Raw genomic sequence first — 19109 nt, forward strand, 5'->3', positions numbered from 1 at the left:
AGGCGATTGCCCCGGTGAGGGCGGCGGTATCAAACGCAGTGGCGGAGGTGTGGGAGCAAGGTGAGACACTGAAGGAAGTGGAAGAGGTATTATCGCAGCACAGTGATCAACTCACCTCGATGGGGAAGGAGTTGCGGAAGGTGATAGAGACCAACAACGGTCTGCGAGCCAAAATGGAAGACCTGGAAAACAGATCCAGGCGACAGAATGTGAGGATTGTGCGTCTGCCCGAAGGGGTGGAAGGCCCGAGGCCGACGGAGTATTTTGCAAAGTTGTTGGCAAAGCTATTGGGGGGGGGGGGGGGGGGGGGGGGGGGGGGAGACACGATCCCTCCAGATATGAACTGGATCGGGCTCATCGGTCGTGGAGGCCTATACCAAAGACGAGTGAGCCGCCAAGAGTTGTAACTCTGTGCTTCCGTAGGTATAGCGTGAAGGAGAAAGTCCTGTGTTGGGCAAAGCAGAAGCAGGTGGTGCAGCGGGCTGGAGCTGGTATTCGCATATACCAGGACTTTACGGTGGAGCTGGCGAGGAGGCGGGCTGCCTTCAGCCGGGTGAAGAAGGCGCTGTACATCAGCAAGGTGCAGTGTGGCATAGTATACCCAGCTCAGTTGAGCATGACCTACAAATCCAAGGACTTTTATTTTGGGATGGCAGAAGCAGTGGAGGAGTTTGCGAAGGCAGAAGGACTGTGGCAGATCTGAGAAACGGTCTTGTACTGATGTAGCCTCATGTAACTTTATTTTTTCACTGCGTGTTGGTGTGTGTACTAAATGAGTCGACGCTGTATATATTTGGACAAGGGAAAAGATGGGATTTTCATTTGCAATGATGGTTCTTGGGGGCTTGGGTGTGTATGCGGGGGTTGTGTGCTAAAGGGGATTTCTTGGCTTTCCTGGGACTGGGCAAGGGGGAAGGAGACCCGGGCGGGGGCATCCGCTCTGGCCGGTTTAAGCCGGCCAGTGAAAGTGAGTGAGGTGGGGGGAGGGGCTGTGGCCATTGGAGTCTGGTAGAACAGGTTTTGGTGAGTCTAGCCGGGTGAAATGTTGGTGGAAGGAACAGAGGTTGGGGGGGAGGATTTTACAAGAGGAAGTGGAGGGGAGGAGTCTGGGGGGGGGGGGGGGGTGTCTACAATTCATGGGTGTCATTCATGGTACTCTTTCGGGGATTGGATGGCATTGAATATTAGGGGGTTGGACTGTATTGTCAATGGTGACCATAGGCGATTCCTGATTCCTTTCTTCCCCCTTGGGAGGGTTTGTGTTATTTGATGCTTATATTGTCAGGTGGGCTGTTGTTTGGGATGGTGGGAGGATGGGATCATTGTTGTTGATAAGGGGATTGATGTTGTATTCGTTACCGTTTACTGTTTGTTGGTGGAGTGTAAATTCTGTCGAAAATGTGAAAATGGAGAATAAAATTATTTATTTTTTTTAAAAATGAAGTTACTGTGAAAACCCCTAGTCGCCACACTCCGGCGCCTGTTCAGGTACACAGAGGGAGAATTCAGAATGGTCAATTCACCCAACAAGCACGTCTTTCTAAAAATAATTCAGGACTTTGTGGGAGGAAACCGGAGCACCCAGAGGAAACCCACGCAGACACAGGGGAACATGCAGACTCCGCACAGACAGTGACCCAAGCTGGGAATCGAACCAGGGACCCTGGAGCTGTGAAGTCCTCGCGGGTCTGTAGAGCGATATGTTAAATAGGGAGACAGTTTGCTGGGCTAACTCTTCCTAAGCTACCATGGTATTAGTGGGTGGCCAATATTCAAAAGAATTTAATATGGTGTCACGATCCAAGTTGAAGCTTGTGTCTTATGGAAGCGCATCCCTGCTGTTCACCCTCACCTCCTGCCTTAATTCATGCCCCCTCCAAATACATGTCTAAACCTGTAGTGATTTCTGCTTCAAAAATATGAAAACAGTTTCACTAGCATTTTAAACTCTCCACTCCTTCGCTATTAGGCCCCATTTGTAATCACCACTTATTCCTGCCCTCCAGACTCGAGATGCGTTCTGAACAGAAGTGATCCAAGTCAATCCTTACTGGGCTATTATATCCTGCCAGCTGCTAATCTAAACAAACAGTTATTTGAGATTTTTTAAAGAGGGTAAATATGCCCGCTATCAACCAGCCCCGGTTTGATTCTGATTGAGTGTATCATCATTTCAGTCTCCTGGGTTAATGGCTTTCTTAAAATTTAACATGGTCATTCCGCATCATTTGAAACTGCCAAGAAAATCCATGGATAAGTGTAGGTCATTTGAGTGATGTTGTTTTGTAGGCAGCACCTGTGTAAAGTGTATCTGTGTAATGACGCACAACATTTACAGAGCACAAGCTCTGTTTACTCCTGGTTCACCCCCCTCCCCTGGTGAATTCTCAAACCCTGCCCGACTACCTGGGGGAAAACCTCCTGCGTGCGAAATCCCCAACCAGAGGGTCAGTTCGCCTGGCAGGGTCAGCATTTTAATTCTTTCACAGAAGGTGGCCAGAGAATAGGTTGTCTCTCTGCTCCCTCAGTGAGGATACGGAGCGACAAGAGTGATGGGGACATTGTAGATTCTCTAGATTGTTTTTTTTAAAGAAAATGTCGATATCAGCTTATTTACCGGAACAACAATGATTTTGTTCAAAAGGGAGACATTGAAAAAGAACAAAGAATCTGGGCAGAATGTTCGTTTTTATATATAGAATTCTGCCAGCTAAGGAACGAGGCAAACTATCCCAGGGATGTACATCCACTTTAATTTTGGTGACCAGGCTTGTAAAGTTTGTTTTATGAAGAATCGCAAGAGTGCGTTATGTTCACATCGACGTAGCGAAAACCAGTGCTAGATACGCAAAACGGCAAAGCTCCTGCGGGATTTGTTTGGCAATGGGGGCCGGGATTCTGCGAGCCCCCGCACCGCAATCGCGCCTGGCGTGGGGGCAGAGAATGGTACACCGGACCCGCGACCAGAGAATCGCTGCCAGCCACGCTCGTGCGGTCGACGCGGCGCCGGTCGGGGGCTAAACTAACTGTCCCTCTGGTTGGGGATTTCGCACTGATTCTCTGTGGTCGACCAGCCGAGATCCCGCCGGCGTGGTTCTCGTATGGTTCCACCCGGCGGGAGCTTGGCGTTGCGCTGCGGTGGCCGTCCTGATTCGGGGAGGGGGGGGGGGGGGGGGGGGGAGGATCAGTCTCCGGGGTGGCCTCCAAGACGGCCAGGCCCGCGATCGGGGGCCACCGATCGGTGCGCGCGATCTGGGGGGGGGGGGGCCTGCCTTCTTCCACGCCGGACCACTCTGTGGGTCCGCCGGAGCCCTGCAAGCCCCCTTAAAAACGGAGAATCACACCCGATTCGCGCCCGTTTTCTGGCGGGCATGGGGCATGCCATTATTGGAGAATCCCAGCCAGGGTTTTATTGGGAAACACTCGTTTTTTTGAGATATTCAATCTATAGCCAGAGAATGAACCAAAGGTGCTGAGAATATTCATTATGGTATCAACACAGGCAACAAAGTTAGTGATATATAACAGGAGCTCATCAGCAATAAGGACATGGTGCTCCACACCAGCTCAGTGGATACCCTTTAACAGTGTAGATGAATATGGACAGGAGTTCTATCACCAGAGCAAAGAGCATTGGAGACAAAGGACATCCTTGACAGGTGCCTCTGGATAGGGGGAAGCGCTCAAGTGTAGAGAATTAGTGTGCACACTTGCGGTAGGGGAGGGATAGAGGAGGAAAATCCACTAAATAAATTTTGGAGCAAACCAAAGTTTTCCCAAAATTGCAAACTGATATTATTCAGAGATCACCCGAAAGCTCACTCCACATCCAGAGAGACAACAACTTCAGAGTAGGTCCAGGACGTTGGGGGAAGCACAGTGTCAAGGAGATGATGTCCATTTGAGGATAGTTAATGTCCCTTTACAGAGCCATCGTCAGATATTATATCAGGAAGAGAACGCTCCAAAAGGCATTCCAATACCTTAGCCAACAGTTTTATGTCTGCATTGTTAAAAAAAACGTAGGCCGATATGAGCCACATTATGCTTGAGCATAATGGAAGCTTGAGTCAGTGTTGATGGCAGAGAACCATGAGACAATGAGTCATTAAACATATCTAGTAATAAGGGCACAAATGGAGTGGAGAACTCTTTATAAAAGTCAATAGGAAAGCAATCAGGACCTGGGACTTTGCCATTTTGCATCAACTTAATGCACTTTGTTATCTCATCCAGGCACAAAGGATTGTCCAAATCTCTGCTCTGATCCACATCTAAGATGGAGTGTCCAAATTATGGACAAAGTCATCCGTTGCCATGCTATCCGATGGGAGATCAGGTTTATAAAGGCTGCAATAAAAGGAAGCGAAGGTCGAATTAATATCAGAGGAGCCAGTAGTAAGAGTACGCAAGGAGTTGTAGACTTGGGAGATAAACAGAGAAGCAGACTGACGGCTGCGTTGGTGGAATAGAAGGCGGACGGTTTTGTCCCGTATTCATTAAAATTCCCCCTTGAAAAGTCATAATATGCACACAGCTTTACTTGTGACAAGTAAGTCAAATTGAATCTGGAGCTTTCGCCTGTCTCCATATAACTGAGGAGTGGGGGTAATGAAATATTGACAACCCAGATATATGCAGAGTAGGTGGATTGGCCACGCTAAATTGCCCCTTAATTGGAAAAAAGTAATTAGATACTCTAAAATCTTTTTTTAAAGAACTTGTCGAGCTCAAGCGACCAGAATTTCACTCAGAGTTTCAGTTGTTAAAAGTGTGGAGGAGCCGGTTCCCATCTTAACAATGGCCGTCTTGGCAAGCATGTCTTTATCATTTGATTTTTTCCCACCTGCATGATTTAAATTCTTGGATTCATGTAAATAAACTTGTTACCCGTGTGTTTGAGTTAACAATAGAAAAGCGTATTGTGAAGACATTTATAAAAAAATAATCGTCAGGTGAAACACGCGTGTTTCCTTTACAATCGCTCAACCTGACGTCCCCAACCCAAATTATTAAAGTGCAGGCACCCTAGACAAAAGCTGCTTCACCACGTGACTCCTCAGCTCAATAACTCTTCAAGTGTTTAGGAGTACTGTAATATCCACGATAATCTCAGGGTCGTGAGAAGGATTAACCATAAATGTTCATTTAGTCAAAGAAAAATAAGACTGCGTCACAGCATACCGGACTCAATGCATCAGGCCCAGCCCGGGGTATCGATCTTCTCGGTTCCAATCCGGGGGTGCTTTTATAATATAGTCATCTTTGTCATAAGTGGGCTTACATTAACACTGCAATGAAGTTACTGTGAAAAGTCCCTAGTTGCCACACTCCGGCGCCTGTTCGGGTACACAGAGGGAGAATTCAGAATGTCCAATTCACCTAACAAGCACGTCTTTCGGGACTTGTGGGAGGAAACCGGAGCGCCCGGAGGAAACCCACGCAGACAAGGGGAGAACATGCAGACTGCAGACAGACAGTGACCCAAGCCGGGAATCGAACCTGGGACCCTGGAGCTGTGAGGCAACAGTGCTAACCACTGTACTATCGTGCCACCCACGTGCCTGGTTCACGAGTCCCAGCTGTTAGGCCTCCTCAGTGAGGAAGCCCGTATTCCACGAACCTCGTTGGGAGATCAATTGGTTCATCCCCATGGGTCTCGTGAGGGTTATTACAAGTAGGATGGAAAATAACTTGAGCATTAATTGTCTGAAAATAAAAGAGAAATTTTATAAAAACTGGGGAGAGATATTGCTACAAAGAACTTACCCTCATGACCTGATGAGCTTATTTAGTGAGCAGCTGAGAGAGAGATGAGTTAAGAAGGTTGAAGGTTCACACACCAAGCTATGCTGGATCAGTTAGTGTTGGCCAAGGTAGTGTTGCATAGAATCTAAATCACTACAGTACAGAAGAAGGCCATTCAACTCACTGTGTCTATTCTGGTTCTCTGCAAGGGCTAGTCCCTTTTCTCCCACCGCGACCCTACTCATTTCTTTCACCTCGGCTAATTATCCAACTCTCTTTGGAGAGGCACGACTGAATCTGACTCCACCACACTCTCAGGCCAGAATCGAATCCCTGGCTGTGTAAAAATGTTTTTCCCTTTTCTTGCCTTAGGTTGTTTCGTCATTCACCTTGAATCGTTGCCTTCTGCCTCTCATTTCTTCCGTTGAATTCTTTTCTCCATCTACTCTGTCCTGACCCTTCATGATCTTCTGCATCTCTATCAAATCTCCTCTCAACCCTCTCTGCTCTAGTCCCAGCTTCACCAGCACAGATACAACGGGCCGAAGGGCCTCTTTCTGTGCTGTACTACCATGACCATCGTGTGCACTGATGATCAGCTAGCTGTCAAGTTTGAAATTCTTCAGCCGGTTGGCAGCCTCCTCATCAACCTGGCGTAGACCATCACCGAAGCACTTGATTCTATCCACATAACTGATGCAAATGCTACAAATGCTGGGTTGAGGATGGTAGAAAACCGTCAATATCAATCTCTAGAGTTTCACACTCGAATCACACATTTGAGAGTGTTGGGCAAGGATGGGATTGAGCTAATGGTGCTACCTTTATGATTGAATGCCCTGTTTAACATTCCCCATCAAGGATCACGCACTTAAATATCGACGTGAGCGGGGAAGGTACCAGGGACCCACTGAATCATACCACATCGGGCGCTAGAACCTTTGGCAAATGAAGGGAGAAAACGGGCATGGTTTAAAGAAACAGAAGGGCATGATGAAGAAAGAAACTATATTTAATTACAAGGAAGAAATCATATTTGCATAGCACCGGCCACAATTTCAGGATGTCCCAAGTATTTTCCAGCTAATTAAGTACTTTTGAAATAGATGCGAGCCAGGATTCTCCATTCTGAGTCTGTGCCATTACCACTGCCAGCGAGAACCTGCCGTTCAGTCAAAACTCCATTCACTGCAGCGGGCACAGAGATTCCCGCCAGTAACGTTGAGAAACATCTGACAAACAGCAATGAGATAAATAACCAGATTGATTCAGTGACGTTGGTAGAGGACATCAGAGATAATCCTGCCCTTCTTCAAATAATGCCCGCTTAAGGAGGACTGACTTGGTGTAAAGCCACATCAAAAGGGCATCACCTCCGATAGTGTAGTACTGAGGTGCATTGGACAGTGAGCCTAGATTAGGTGGTCAAGCCTCTGGAATTGGACTTGGAAGAGTTTGGAGAAAGCAAACTTAAAAACAGTAACTTTGCCTTATCCTGCTGCCCATTGGCTCTGGAGGCTGCTCCGTTATGAAGAGAGAGGACGGGTAACAAATGTCTGTTCAAAACATGGAAGATAAAAGGTGAAGCGGCAAGCAGAAGTCAAGCCACCAGGCACAGAGTACAAACCAGAGATTGAAGTGGTAAGGATGCAATGTGACAGACAAGAGATTAATGGCTTGTAAACATTTACAAAGATTTCAAAGGCTGTTTGCCAAAAGGACAAACTGGTAAAGAAGAAAACACCTGCAAAAAAATGTTGAAGTTCATCACAAAACTCGTGCCGCTGACATTTAGGAGAGTAAACAAGCAATATATGATAAAGATAAAACCAAAAAAAAGAGGGGATGAAAGGAGAGAGAGTGAGAGAGAGAGAGAGAGTGAGAGAGAGAGAGAGAGAGAGAGAGAGAGAGAGAGAGAGAGAGAGAGAGAGAGAGAGAGAGAGAGAGAGAGAGAGAGAGAGAGAGAGAGAGAGAGAGAGAGAGAGAGAGAGAGAGAGAGAGAGAGTGAGAGTGAGAGAGAGAGAGTGAGAGAGGAGATACATAGAAAGCAAATGTCAATTCGAGCACATTTAGCGCAAGAACTGATCGACTTCTTCAAATGTATTTTTGCAACAACAGCTTGCATAGCACCCTTAAGATGAAACAAAACATCCTGAGGTGCTTCACTGGAGTGTAAACAAACAAATATGATCCTAAGCCACACAGAGAGATATTAAGGCAGATGGTCAAAGGTTTGATCAGAAGTAGGTTTCATGGGGCAGCATGGTGGTGCAGTGGTTATCACCGCTGACTCGTGAAGTCAAGGACCCGGGTTTGACCCGGGCCCTAGGTCACTGTCCATGCGTGGAGTTTGCAGATTCTCCCCATGTCTGTATGGGTCTCACCCCCCACAACCCAAAGGTGTGCAGGGTAGATGGATTGGTCACTCTAAATTGCCCCTTAATTGGAATTTTTTTGTAATGTCGGTTTCAAGGAACCTCTTAAGAGTTGGAAAGTGAGGTAGGGAGACAGAGTTTCAGGGAAGGATATGGGAGACACATTGTTGAGACATAATGGAGGCCATTTTACTCAACTACAATAACATGTACCTAATGCCATTAATATAATATGATGTGGAGATGCCGGCGTTGGACTGGGGTGAGCACAGTAAGAAGTCCTACAACATCAGGTTAAAGTCCAACATGTTTGTTTTGATGTCACTAGCTTTCGGAGCGCAGCTCCTTCCTCAGGTGAATATAACAAAACATCCCAAGGAGCTTCATATTATAAAACAAAATATGAGACTGAGCCACATAAGGGGATATTAGACCAAATACTTGGTCAAAGATGTAGATTTTAAGAAACGCAAGATGGAGATGTTTCGGGAGGGAATTCCAAAGCTTATGGCCCAGGCAGCTAAAGGCATGACTGCCAATGCTGGAGGAATTTAAATTCAGCTGAAGAGACCAAAGACCTTTTTTAACAACCCACCCTACACCTGTTAATCATTTTAATTTAAAGCAAAGTCTTGTACGAGAATTTTTTTTTAAAAAGTATTAGTTTGGAGACAATCTAGAGGATCACTTCATTTATTCAAATGTATTCCAATTCAACCAGTTTCACTGACCTTTCTAACAAGGCAGTCTCCGTGTACTGCAAAGTAATGATTGGTGCTGGAGACCAAGTGCTCTCCTCCTCCCCCCACAAGAGAGAGAAAGAAAAGCACCACTGAACTAAGTGATAAAAAATAGACTTTCTGCCAATCACAACAGCAGCAACAAAACAGAAATCTCAACAGTTCAAAAAAGAGAGACACATTCAGTGAGAAGGAGGCGTTTGATTGTTATCTATGGGCGTGGGGGAGGGAAGATTGGCAAAACAAAATGCAGAAATCATGAGTAGACATTATTACCATTTAAATCTTACTACTGTAATTCTACTTCCATAATAAAATCGTCTATAGTATTACGCCATGTACTGCTCCCTCCCCCTCCAAAAAAACCCCATCATAGGACACATTATAAAGTCACAAGACTTTACAATTTGAGCTTTCTCTAAAAGGGAAAGGCGCCATAGTCCCTGATGACTATGTGGTGCTTTCTCCTTTGAGGGGCAGAGCTGACGGGTGATGATTTAACCGGAGGGTCACCACACCTCGGGCGAGGGGTAAGGTTTCCCATTTGTAACCTTCATTGAGACGAAAGAAGTCCAACCCTCACTGGACATCCAGGTGGTCAGGCTGCAGGTGAGAAAAGAGCCCGAAGCAGGTTTGGAAACTTCCCAGCTGATGCACCAATGGTAAACTTAAATTTCAAAACTATAACAAAAACAGAAAATCAATTTTGGACGGGTGCACTCTTACCTGCCTTCTTGATTTCTGCATTGAGATCGATCAATGGCAAGTTCAGCTCCTTTTCCCTGGTGTCAGTCAGTCAGTATTGCTGGGGCAGAGCTGGAGTCTTGGCAGGCTGTGCGGGCGCACACACCTGCGGTAGGAGGGGAGAGATTCACCTGGAGGATTGGGCAGTGCAGAGTTCATCTGCCACCTGTGCCCCTGGCTGCTCTAAGACTCTCTCCATTGTGTTGCCGATGCGGAAGTCTGCCTTTTTTTTTTGTTGCAGCCTCTGGCCAGCCCTGATGCTCTAGCTGACGGCCAACGTCAGTTCCGATCCTGCCTGGCAAGAACTGGAGTCATACCTGTGGTCGGACGCTCATTTCCGCCAGTCACAAAGAAGGTGGTGGGACCTTTATCCTCTGGCCCGCTTACAGGCTGGTGCATCCTGTATTAAGGAAGAGTTTAGTGTGGATCCTACATTATAGACAATCCAGTAAATTCTCCCCCTCTCCTCTCTGCTGCAGAGTCTCTGGGTCTCAGCAAGACATGGAATTGCTACACCGGACGCTGCAGCAGATTGATACACTCGCCGCCCAATCAGAGAGCGATCCCCGGGAATATGCAGATATACAGCCCGCCGTAGGGCCCGCCCTCGGCCTGATTGACAGCGGCGCCACCCAATCGGGTCACCAGGACTGGAGGGGGGGGGGGACAGCTGAGCGAGAGAGGAGCTGCTGTCATTACCGTGTTGCTGCTGCTGTCTCGGGTTGGGGTGGCTGCCTGGAGTCCCTCGTCTGACAAACTCATCCAAGGTATGAAAGAGTGGGGGTTCCCCCCCCCCCCCCCCCCAAACGCTGTGGGACAACCGCAGAGAGGATATGAGGCATCGCTGTAATGCACTCTTCTGTAATTTTTGTGCCATGTAATTAGCGACAAAAGCTGAACAAATCGTTGACTTTTTACCTATTCTTTTTTTAAAAGTGTTTCTTTTTCCTGCATGCAGTTGTTTCCTGCTGTACCGGGTATCGTTCCCGGCGAGGTAGTGACAAGAGTTTTCTAACATGCAAACACCGGGTAATTAATGCTATAATTAACTTTTCGCACAGTGAACTGTCTGTCATTACAATAAATCAGCCTTGACACAGGCAGAAATTGTGATCACAGACTTAACGCCAGGATCTATTAAACGTTAATGATGGACGCATGGACTGTATTCATTAATGCATAACTAGGATGATAAATATAAACTAATCAGTAAGAAATCCAATAAAGAGTTCAGGATAAACGTATGTACTCGAAGGTTGGTGAGAATGTGGATGCTGCTACCACGTAGAATAGTTAAGATAAATATCTTGAATGTGTTTAAATGGTGGATGATGCCACATGAATGCAAACTGCTGTACTATTTAAAATTGATTATTACAAAGTTTTAAGAAAACACTAATCAGCTATTCAAGCAAGGGAGCTCTTGCAGGACAAACTAGCACAACATCTTCAATGTTGTGGGATTATTGGTAAGCGGTAAGATTTCTGCTTGAGATCATTGGGGGCAGTGACCACAATTGTTACAACGTAGAATGAGGCCATTTGGCCCATCGTATCTGCACTGGACCTCCAAGTGAGCATCATGACTTGGGGACCCCGGCCTTTTCCCCATGCCCCTGCACATTGTTTCTATTCAAGAAATCATCTAATGTCTTCTTGAATACCTTTTTGGTTTCCCTGCACTTTCTTTTAATGTGGTGATTTTTGCATCCTTGGAACATCTGAATGCTTGGGTCGCCTTTGACAACTCTCCTGCCTCTGGGCCAGAAGATTGTTACTTCAATCTCAAGACTTGAGCAGTTAAAATAAGCTGACTCTGCTAGTGTGATGCTACATCATTGGAGATGCATCATTTAGATGAACCCCATCGCCCTGCCTTGTGAGGTGAACCATGGCATTTTCCAAGAAGAGCAGGAAGCGTTCCTGTTTCCCAATGCTTCTGTCTCAATCAATTAAACCAATGAACAGATTTACCAGCCACTCATCTCAGTGCTGCTTGTTCAACTTTCCTGTGCTTCTCTGTATAAAAACACAAATTATTTTCAGAGTTATTCATCGTATATGAAGTTGGGACATTTGAGAGGTGTTAAGGTGCGATATAAGTGCAACCTTCCTCGCTCAGTCCACAATAAGTCAGTTTTACTTTAAATCCCTGTCTTGGAGATATTAAAGCCCTCTGTTTCAGTCATGTACTCAGTATTTCCCTTTCTGTTACCACTGTGAATTCAAGTAGAAAATAGAACATTACAGCGCAGTACAGGCCCTTCGGCCCTCGATGTTGCGCCAACCTGTAAAACCATTCTGAAGCCCATCTACACTATTCCCTGATCGTCCATATGTCTATCCAATGACCATTTGAATGCCCTTCGTGTTGGTGAATCCACTACTGTTGCAGGCAGGGCATTCCACGCCCTTACTACTCTCTGAGTAAAGAACCTACCTCTGACATCTGTCCCATATCGATCTCCCCTCAATTTAAAGCTATGTCCCCTCATGCTAGACATACCATCCGAGGAAAAAGGCTCTCACTGTCCACCCTATCTAATCCGCTGATCATCTTGTATGCTCTCTTGTCAAAATGGGCTGACTAGTTTATCCAGCCAACAAACAAGAGGAGACTTTTGATCTCCATTGAGGCTGGACTTACGATTCTCAACAATGAATGTACAGAGACTCAGTGGCAGGTGCTAGAGGGGGCTTTGAAAGCTATAGCTATGGTTGGCATAACCTTGAGCTGTTATATAGATTGTCTTACACTACATCATCAAACCTTCTTAATCATTAGTATGACTGAGATAACAAACCCACATCCGCCACCCTGAGAGCACTCCCTCATTTTCAGATTGATTCACGAGCAGCAACTCCTATATGCTCTTCAATCCACTTTCCACTATGGAGTCCCACAGAAATATATCTGATAGGACTGGGAGGGAGCCAGTTTACATGCCATTAAGCTACCAGTATATGTTGTAACCGCATTCACGTGACTTCCTGTCATACTGTTGAGCACTGAACAACGTTTTACTGGATGTAAGTGATTCCAGTTTGAAGATGAGTAGGGAATTAGTAGTAATCCCTTGTTCCAACTCAATGTGTTAGTATAAAGAAGAAATACCGACACTTTGCACCTTTCACAACCTCTTGATTTTCCAAATCACTTCACAGTAAGTGGCATAGTTCCCGGTGTAGTTACTGCTGTACGTGGGAAATGAAGACTACATAGACCTGTTACGATTCTTTAAGTTTTTTGCTTTTTAACTTTGCTCTCTGGACATGTTTAATTTGGACAATGGGCAGTTTATTTGTATCAACATTGGCATGAGCTTTGAATGGGTGGTGGTACTTATCATTTTTTAAAATTCTTAAATAGTGTAATTGTTTTGCATGTAATTCTTTTTTAATTTTTCCAATTGAGGGGCAATTTAGCGTGGCCAATCCACCTACTCTGCACATCTTCGGGTTATGGGGGTGAGACCCACGCAGACACGGGGAGAATGTACACTGTCCACACAGACAGTGACCCGGGGCCGGGATCGAGCCCGGGTCTTGGGCGCCACGAGGCAGTTTTGCATGTAATTCTTAGAACGCAGCCTTTATTTTGTTTTTGGCTCCTCTTCATTTCTCTCCTCCTGATGGCACAGCCAGGGTTCTCGCAGTCTGTTCAAATGGCCGTTCCTAGACTGCGTGTATTTCTAGATCATCAAATGGGCCTGATGTCACCCTCAGCTGATCTTCATAGATGTGTAGTATCCGGTCTGGAACTAAAATAACTTTCCTCTGATTTGATCTGCTGAATATCCCACCTCCTTCCGAAGAAGAATGGGAAGCAACAGAATACGGATAGAATCATAGGAAGTTCACAGCACAGAAGGCGTCCAGTTGGCCCATCATGTCTGCGCCAGCTCAAAAGCGAGCCACCCAGTCTCATCCCACTTTCAACATATAGCCCTGCAGGTTACGGCACTCAAGATGCATATCCAGACACCTTTTAAGTGAGTTGAAAGTTTAGGGTTAGGATTGCCTCTACTATCCTATTAGGCAATGAGTTCCACACCCTCACAACGCTCCGGGTGAAAAAGTAAAACTCCTTTGCACAGGGATCCAGATTTAACAATGTCCTTTCTGCTGGAAGTTTATATCCCGAAGAATCTAAGTTTCCCTTGACTCGGGCGTTCCAAGGATTCCAGCTCCCTTCGCTCTTGTGCCTTGCCACCAAAATAGTAGAGCACAGGGAGTGGTTGAAACATCTATTATAGGTACATTTAAGCAGAAGCCAGACATGCATACGAGGCGTAAGGAATAGAGGGCCATGATTATATGTAGATGTGGTTTAAAAAATATGAGTGTCAATTGGAGGATAAATGCCAGCATGGACTGGTGGGGCTGAATGGCCTGTTTCTGTGCCATGTGTCCTGTGTAATCCGAATGTATGTAATCATTCTGCCTTTGAGTTGGACAGTTCAGGTCCAGAGGTTGAGAAGTTTTTATCCTGGCATGGGATGTGGATGTTGCTGGCTAGGCCAGCATTTCTTATCCTTCCCTAATCATTCTCGAAGATGGTGATGGGCCGGCATCTTGAGCCTCTGCAGTCCACGTGGCATAGGTGCACCCACCGTGCTGTTCGGGAGCGAGTTCCAGGATTTTGACCCAGCGGCAGTGAAGGAACGGCGATGTATTTCCAAGTCCGGATGGTGTGAGGCTTGGAGGGGAGTTTGCAGATGATGGTGTTCCCGTACAATGGCTGGGCTCATCCTTCAAAAGCGGTAGAGGTCTCAGGTTTGGAAGGTGCTGTCACATCATCACTAAGGAAGCCCTGCCTGTATGGAATGAAGGAGATTCTCTCATGCTGTTTGATGTAAGGAGCGACCTGTTCAAGAGGGGAAGGGAAAAATGCCGGCAAAAAAGGCTGGCTGTCATGTCGAATTCTCCAGGCAGTACGCATAAAAAGTAATTCTGTACTAGGCTCATTGGCCAAGGTGACGATGGAACAACATCTTAGATTATTGCAGCAACAGCAGAATTCGGTTTGACAGTCGAGGACAGTGTTCAGAATAATAAGACACCAACAATTGTTACATTGCTTCCACAGTGTGAGACCAAAGCAGCAACTCAGATATACTGTACCAAAAGGATTGCTTTGTGAGACTTTGCATTTCTTGAAGAAAGGACCATTTAAGCAGCTCTGAAAGTTTTGATAGACCCCAGAAAAACGTGAAAAGGAAAGAGAAGAGAGAATTGAGTTTATACAACAACTTTCGTGGTTTCGGGATATCCCAAAAGCGCTTTAGTGCCAATGCAATACTTCTGAAGTGCAGTCTATGTTTTAATCATTGTTTGAGACAGCACTGATGGAGACCATTTGAGCCTTCAGGTCTGCTGAAAGTAGAAAACGCAACAACCAATTTACTTCGGGCAAGTGTTCCTGCTCCTGAACTCCCTATATAGGCACAGGGGGCAGAAAGTGCATATCAAAAGTCTTCTGAGATGTATTCTTCTATCTTGGACTCTGGGCGTGGCACGTGGTTCATAAACAGACTGCAAACAAACTCTGGTAGGTTCCCAGCGACTTGCAACGGCTGCGGTTTGTTGAGGGTGTCCATGGCTCAGGATGGCAGATTTGCGGGTAGGTTTCGATTCACTTCTGGTACCATGAAGTGTTGGGTGCTCTGAGGTACAGACAAACCAACACGGTTGCGATTGGTACAACGCAGTTTTATTCCATTAAACTATTTATACTTCAAACTTGGTACTCAGCACGTTGTGATTGTGAGAGTGTCTTGCTTTGAGGTCCTGGCCCTGTGCCGTCTCCAGATGGACTGCCCAGGAAGTGTTGTGTTTCTTGTTTTATACTGTGTCTGCTCTTGTCTGTGATTGGCTGTCGTGTTATGTGTGCTAATTGGTCCGTTGCTCTGTCTATCATTATGTATGTGTTATGATGTATGTTTGAATATCATGACAATTTGTTTATTAATACTACATTTAAGCAGGTTACAGAGTAGACATGTAGTTCCTAAGCATGATTCCAACCTCTGTGTGTGAGAGAGAGAGAAAAGAGAATCCTTTTTTAAAATAAATTTAAGAGTACCCAATTAATGTTTTCCAATAAAGGCACAATTTAGCATGGTCAGTCCACCTGCCTTGCACATCTTTGGGTTGTGGGGGTGAAACCCACGCAAACACGGGGAGAATGTGCAAACTCCACACGGACAGTGACCCAGAGCCCCGATCGAACCTGGGACCGTAGCGCCGTGAGGCAGCAGTGCTAACCACTGCGCCACCTTTCTACCCAAGAAAAGACAATCTTAACACATGACTGGCTGATCTCAGCAGTACATCATTACATTATACATTAGCATATCCCATCAGTTAACCCTTATATTATGAAAAGAGTTGACAGAATCAGGTTCTAATACAAACTGCACTTTAAACATATGTTACGGAGAAGATGGACCAGGGCTCTCTTACCCGACGATCATCAAAGCATCTGATCTGGACGGTGTGGTATTATCAGGTATTGCTGTACCTAAGAGGCTGATGACCATTGGTTAAACCTAGGGGTTTACCATTGGCTGTTGATACGTAGCTCCACCCTGACAGGCGGAGTATAAGAACCGGCGCCATCCCAGCAGCCTTCACTTTCTGTACCGAAGCTGCTGGGGAACAAGTTCTAGTCGATTAAAGCCTTCAGTTATGAAATCACTTTGTCTTGAGTGTAATTGATCGTGCATCAGACGGTAAACAGGTGATACTGGTTGAGGAGAGGATCAGACTAGCTGTGATGCCTCCCACAGTTGAATAGGCTGCAAACGTTCACTTTCTGGCTTCCTCGGCGTGCGCCACTTGGCCAAAGTAGCGAGCTTCTATAAACCCTGCCTTCCAACATGTGAAACCGTAGTTGAGTTAGTGCTTCAGGGAGGGAGCTGGCAAAGGAGAAAATTATGTGGCATTCTAAAAGTGTGAGGAAGTTCCTTTTAATAATTTTGATGAGGTGCCGATTGCAAACATTTCAGTATCGTGGACAAATTGAAAAAACAAATATCCCTTATTGTGATGGGGGATTGTTACCATTTGAAAAGCAGGAACCTGGCCAGGAGCAGCTCCCTTTACAGCTGTCAAAATCATTTTGTGGAAGTGATGTAAAGCCGTTCAGTAAAACGTGCAATTATTTCGTGATTTACAATAAGCGGTGAAATCGATAACACCATGATTATGATCCCTCCAATGTGTTGTGCTGTTGTTCCTCTGTAAAACCTTACTCGGATACTAGATAAGGTGCCGGTGACGTTAAACAATGGATTGTAGCTTTCACCATTGGTCCACACGGACCTCCCTCTTTGACCTATAATAGTCATTTTTATTGATGCTGTGTAATCATTAACAAATTCTTATTTTTCACAAATAGAAAAGTCTCTGCATGCATTCAGCAGGTTTTTTCCTCTTCCTCTTTCAGGGTAATGACTCCTTCGCTCGCTCGGAACCTCCAGAGTTAATGTTTTGCCTGCAGAACAAACAAAAGCTTTACAAAACCTAATCAACGCACAAAAATAGACAAAAACATCAAGGTGGAATCAGACCGTGAAGTTTGTCTTTTTCTTTTCACCCTTCTCTTCTGTTATTTCTCAAAGTCGCAACTGTCCTACCTCATTTCTTAATGCAAATGTACTTTACCCCAAAAATCTATATATCGTCAGACATTAGGTACACTGTTATCTGTCTTGTGCGTACTTGATCTAATCACTAGGGAAGAGGCCAGTGGCTGTATAAAACCTGCCACCACCAGTTTACGTCCTGTGTTCCTGACTTGGACGGCAGTTGCCAAAAGCTGATCAAAATGGCTTCCTACGGCCACTACAGGGTCACCATCTTCGCAGCCATGTTTGTGGGCTACACAATGTATTACTTCAATAGAAAGACCTTCTCATTTGTGATGCCCTCCATAATGGAGGAAGTGACCTTGGAAAAAGATGATTTGGGTGAGTACGTAACCACCTAGCTCTTGAAATAGAGGGGTGGGCCCGGTAATGATGGTATTCGGATGTGGAAAATGTATCTCTCGTGTTCAGGGTTAAGAGCTGCTGGGGAAGAGAAAAGTGTTGTCGACATGACGATGCCCATGAGTTAGGCTGCAGTGTAGTCTGGAGGAAGAACTTCAGAAAAGGGGGAAAACTTGCACTGAAACAGATGCAATTAATAAAATGTTAAAGCAAAAGTCAGACCCGGGTGTTGAGTGACTGGTAATAGAACCATTGAGTCCCTACAGAAGGAGGCCATTCAGCCCATCAGGTCTGCACCGACCCTCTCAAAGGGCACCCTACCCGCTCCCACTCCCCCACCCAATCCCATCTAACGTGTACATCTTTGAAAACTAAGGGGCAATTTAACATGGCCAATCCTCCTAAGCTTCACATCTGTGGGAGGAAACCAGAGCACCCAGAGGAAACCCACGCAGACACTGGGAGAACGTGCAAGCTCCACATGCAGTCACCCAAGGACGGAATTGAACCTGGATCCCTGACGCTGTGAGGCAGAAGTGCTAACCACTGTGCTACCGTGCCGCCCTTAATGGAGAATGTGATGTAGTTGCATGTTAACCATTAGTAGACCAAATATTGATGTCCTAAGGTTTGTACAGCAACTATCATTTTATATTTGTTTGTCCACTGAATAGGGAAGCACAAGTTTTGGGAGGTCAGTTTCTGAGTGAGCATACACATTCCCAATTTGAGCTGTGTGAGTGGGAAGAATCCCAAGTGGAGAGGGGAGGTGGGGGAGAGCAGAGAGAAACTTAGCAACTGCTGTTACAGAGTGAAGAGGAATATCGACTGAAAGTTGTTTGGTACCGCAACAATTAAAAGGGTCAAAATTGGAAAGAAAGATAACTTGTAGATATTCCAATGCTAAAAGTGTTGAAAGCAGTTCAAACCGAGTGCCCTTCTGAAGCAGCATAAGGAATCTGAAGAGGCATTTTAATCAGCTCCAGAGGCAAAACAAGTATCTGGTCTTAAGACTAAGGGAACAGCATTGTGCAGTTGCACAGTGAGAATGGGGAATTATGCATTAAAAGGCAATAATGGTTGCAAACTAACCTGGATTTGTTTTATTCCTGCAGGTCTGATAACCAGTAGCCAGTCACTAGCCTACGCTATCAGCAAGTTCATCAGCGGAGTCCTCTCTGATCAGATCAGTGCTCGCCTGCTTTTTTGTTCTGGACTATTCCTGGTCGGGGTAATAAATATCATCTTCTCATGGAGCTCCACGGTCACCGCTTTTGTTGTACTCTGGTTCTTCAATGGATTGGCACAAGGCTTTGGGTGGCCTCCCTGTGGCAAAATACTGCGAAAGGTACGACACCTCCATTCAATCGCCATGGTTACTGCTTGGCGGGGATTAAGAACGCATGTGATTGTTCGTGGGCATTAACTCCTATCTGGGTGTGGCTCCATTTGCACTGACTGCCGCCCAATACCTCGCCCATATATACCCTTTCTTCAGGTGAAAACAT

The 19109-nt window shown here is 45.8% G+C and overlaps 2 protein-coding genes across 5 annotated transcripts in view; one reads left to right on the forward strand and one right to left on the reverse strand.

Moving 5' to 3' along the window:
- Window positions 1-10060, reverse strand: part of LOC140398196 (proprotein convertase subtilisin/kexin type 7-like) — a 261903-nt gene extending 251843 nt beyond the window's left edge. Inside the window, exon 1 of the mRNA XM_072486557.1 lies at window positions 9590-10060. The gene's annotated coding sequence lies outside the window, so the exon portion shown is untranslated. The remainder of the gene's footprint in view (window positions 1-9589) is intronic.
- Window positions 10061-10110: 50 nt separating this feature from the next.
- LOC140398195 (glucose-6-phosphate exchanger SLC37A4-like) overlaps window positions 10111-19109 on the forward strand; it is a 47197-nt gene continuing 38198 nt past the window's right edge. For 2 of the 4 annotated variants that reach the window (XM_072486553.1, XM_072486556.1), the window contains exons 1-3: window positions 10111-10374; window positions 17058-17580; window positions 18717-18949. In XM_072486553.1, coding sequence (XP_072342654.1) covers window positions 17439-17580; window positions 18717-18949 — 375 coding nt within the window. In that variant the 5' untranslated portion in view covers window positions 10111-10374; window positions 17058-17438. Of the gene's footprint in view, window positions 10375-10604; window positions 10637-17057; window positions 17581-18716; window positions 18950-19109 lie in introns of those variants that run through there. The other 2 variants (XM_072486555.1, XM_072486554.1) reach the window with 2 other exon arrangements.

Source organism: Scyliorhinus torazame, chromosome 21 (assembly GCF_047496885.1).
Source record: "Scyliorhinus torazame isolate Kashiwa2021f chromosome 21, sScyTor2.1, whole genome shotgun sequence".
Lineage (NCBI taxonomy): Eukaryota > Metazoa > Chordata > Chondrichthyes > Carcharhiniformes > Scyliorhinidae > Scyliorhinus > Scyliorhinus torazame.